The following is a 3,282-nucleotide window of genomic DNA, read 5'->3' as shown; positions in this document are numbered from 1 at the left end:
ATTAGTACTTGTGCATTAGCGAGTCTACATGCGTTGAGGCCATGTATAGGTTTTGCGGCGCTATTATTGCAGTGTTTGACACAATTTATCTGAGAGAGCCAACCACTGAAGATACTGCCCGCCTCTTATCCATCAACGAAAAGAGGGGGTTCCCTGAAATGTTGGGTAGTATAGATTGCAAACATTGACAGTGAAATAATAGTCCATTTGGTTGGAAAGTGCAGTTCAAAGGGCATGCAGAAGGGTGCACGGTAATATTAAAGGTCTCATGATCTATGAATTTGGTACTCTTTATTTGGCATAGCGGGATCTAACAATGATATCAACATCTTCCAATGCTCACCGATGTTTGATAGGCTTACGGAAGGTAATGCTTCCTAGGTTGCATGTGAGATCAGTGGTCATTCTTATGACAAGGGTTATTATCTAGTTGATGGCATTTACCCTTCCTGATCCACCTTTGTGAAGACAATCTGCAACCTTTAAGATAAAAAATGCAAGAGGTTCTCGAAAGAGCAAGAGACTGCTCAAAAGGATGTAGAGTGAGGCATTTGACGTACTACAATCACGCTGGGAAATTGTTTAGCACCCTGCTAGAACCTGGAGCGCCAAGAGAATGTGGGAGGTGATGACATCATGTGTCAATATCCACAACATGATCTTTCAGGAAGAGCGAGATGACAACCTCTATGACAGCGACTAGGAATTTTAGAGTGAGATGGTGGAGTCACTGCCAGGGGCAGCATCTTGAGAGTACTTCTTGCATATGCATAACTAGAATAATACCCCGCGCGTTGCAGCGGATATCTCTTTAAGAAATCTAATAAAACACATAAAACTTGGTTTATAGAATATGCAATATTTAGTTGGCCATAGGAGTTGAGACACTAAAGTTAATAGCCATGAAATGGATAGGTATTTGAAAATTTAAAGATCATTATATTCCGAAGATGTACGTGATTGATTTAGATAAGGTAAAGAACCAAATGATATTGATGGCTTGCATGAAAAATGCATGCATATTGCATGTTTTTAAAAACGTCATATGTGGTTACATATAAGAGCACATAATTAACATTGAGAAAGAGTTCTTTTCGTTATCAAACTATTTTGGTGTTCAATTTGCACATGACTTAACTATGTAATGATATAACAGGAGGGTGCGATATTATCAATCGAGCGGAAAACAAAAGATAACATTGCTAGTTTAATGGTTAAAAATAGATAATATAAATATTTTGCATGTAGAGATATATAATAAATAAGAAATATTAGTGGGATGAGGTGGACAAATAATTGGCTAAGGGAATAGATGATGTGAATAGCTTGCATGTTGAGATAGACAAATATTAATTGCATTTAGTGGGTTTTGTTTTATAAGAAGTATAGATTCGTTGCGAGGTAGAACCATTCATGACCACCTTCAAACCAATTTGATCGAGCATATGTGGATTCACGTTGGAAAACCAACCTAGCTAGTCTCATTTGATATTTCTCCGTGTGTTGGTGCTGGGCGCGTGAGGTGTTTGCGTTGTTGGTGCAGGCCCAGCGCGCCTCTCTCCGCTCCCGTATAAATGCCTCACCCCCCGCAGTTTCTTTATTGTTTTTTCAGCGACGCACGAGAGGAGAACCCCGTCCCCGTACCGAGAGATCCCAGACAGAGGAAAACACAACCCCCCGCGCCGTGCCCGCCGGCGACGCCACATTGCGAGGAGAGAAGCCTGATCGATCGCTCGAGGCGAGATGGGCAGCGTCGCCATGGATTCCGACTACGGCGCGGCGCGCGAGCTGTCGAGCCTCCAGAAACAGCGCGCGCTCTACCGCCCCGTGCTCCCGCCCTGCCTCCAGGTAATTAACCCCACCACCAGCCTCTTCTCATTCCCATCGCCGTTTGCCGCGCCATTGCACCGCCGATCGGAATCCCCTGGTCCGGATCCCCGACGGATCGATCTCGTCGACGGGCGGCCGTGGTGGGGGCCCTGGGTTACTCCAGTGCGGTTTATCTGTTTCGAATATTTCCATTCGCTTTCGGCGGGGTCCTTCCCTGGAGGGTGGGGGATTAGGTGTACCAGTCGGTAATGCGCCGATCCCGACGCCACCGCCGATTCCCACCGCGGAGGTGGATCTGAGATTATCAGCAACACCGGCACGGCATCTTTTTGATCTTCCATGGCCTGCGCGACTCAGCGGGTCGTTTTCTTGCATTACAAGTTAATGATGATGATGGGTCGTTTTCTTGCATTACCGCCAGGGCACCACGGTGAAGGTGGAGTACGGCGGCGCGGCCATCGCCGCGGACAGCGGGGACTCGCATGTCATCAGCCATGCGTTCCCACACACGTACGGCCAGCCGCTGGCGCATTTCCTACCCAAGACGGCCAATGTCCCGGACGCTGCCGTCGTAACAGAGCACCCTGTCGTCAGGTACACATCTTCGAGATATGATTTTCTTAGGGGAAGAAGATCTTGTGGATATGTTCAGCTTGTGCTGGCATTTAATGAGACAGTTTTCTTGCGTCTCAAGAAGATGTTGTGGTCTGACCAACTATTCACCCAAAACCTACAAATTCAGTTGGAGATGAAACAACTGCCAATATACTGCCGAATGTTTCCTTTTCTGGATTAGATTGTCTAGGGGGGCTTAATAGGATTGATAGGATAATCATACCAACAAGTTGCAACATCTTTTCTGGAAGCTCATCAGCAAAGAATTTCGAGGTTAAACTTGCTTTGCCCGGAGTAATTTGAGTATGGGTGACCGCCCGGGAAGTATTTCCCGGGTGCGCACGAGTGAGTATTCACATATTTTAACTATGGCCGTTACCGTTACTTACTCTATTTATTCAGGAAGATAAATAATGTAAACCTGTGTAATCATGCTGACTGTAGTTCAGTAATCTATCGCTGTAACTCGACAGGATGGAACTAAAATCATGATTTTCTTGTTAGTTGGTTTCTGAAAAACATTCTGAGATACATCCATATTTTTTTTGATAATGACTACTATCTATTAAAGTTGATTCATTTTAAAATTACGTTTGAGATGCAGGGTTGGTGTCGTCTTCAGTGGTAGGCAATCCCCAGGTGGGCACAATGTTATATGGGGACTACATGATGCTATAAATGCTCACAACCCAAACAGCAAACTTATCGGTTTTCTTGGTGAGTGGATGTTGGTTTATTCAGAATGGTCCAATTAATGGATTTTTAGCTTTCTTAATTCTTCTTTTCAGTCCAAAACTGATACACACATAGCTAGGGCTGTAGGGCATCTTCAGATCA

General features: G+C 44.8%; 1 protein-coding gene across 1 annotated transcript; it reads left to right on the top strand.

Moving 5' to 3' along the window:
• The first annotated feature begins 1,626 nt into the window (after window positions 1-1,626).
• Window positions 1,627-3,200, top strand: LOC124648145 (pyrophosphate--fructose 6-phosphate 1-phosphotransferase subunit alpha-like). Its single transcript, XM_047187955.1, has 3 exons — window positions 1,627-1,848; window positions 2,252-2,424; window positions 3,050-3,200. Exons 1-3 carry the CDS (start codon window positions 1,744-1,746, stop codon window positions 3,198-3,200), a joined length of 429 nt encoding a protein of 142 aa, XP_047043911.1. The 5' UTR covers window positions 1,627-1,743.
• The last annotated feature ends 82 nt before the right edge of the window (window positions 3,201-3,282 follow it).

Source organism: Lolium rigidum, chromosome 1 (genome assembly GCF_022539505.1).
Source record: "Lolium rigidum isolate FL_2022 chromosome 1, APGP_CSIRO_Lrig_0.1, whole genome shotgun sequence".
In the NCBI taxonomy this organism is placed as follows: Eukaryota; Viridiplantae; Streptophyta; class Magnoliopsida; order Poales; family Poaceae; genus Lolium; species Lolium rigidum.
This window is presented reverse-complemented; position numbering and strand designations above follow the sequence as displayed.

Coding starts and splice junctions, on each gene's coding strand:
- LOC124648145 (XM_047187955.1), top strand. CDS start 1,744: ATGGGCAGCGTCGCCATGGATTCCGACTACGGCGCGGCGCGCGAGCTG. Junction 1,849..2,251: donor TGCTCCCGCCCTGCCTCCAG/GTAATTAACCCC, acceptor CATTACCGCCAG/GGCACCACGGTGAAGGTGGA. Junction 2,425..3,049: donor ACAGAGCACCCTGTCGTCAG/GTACACATCTTC, acceptor TTTGAGATGCAG/GGTTGGTGTCGTCTTCAGTG.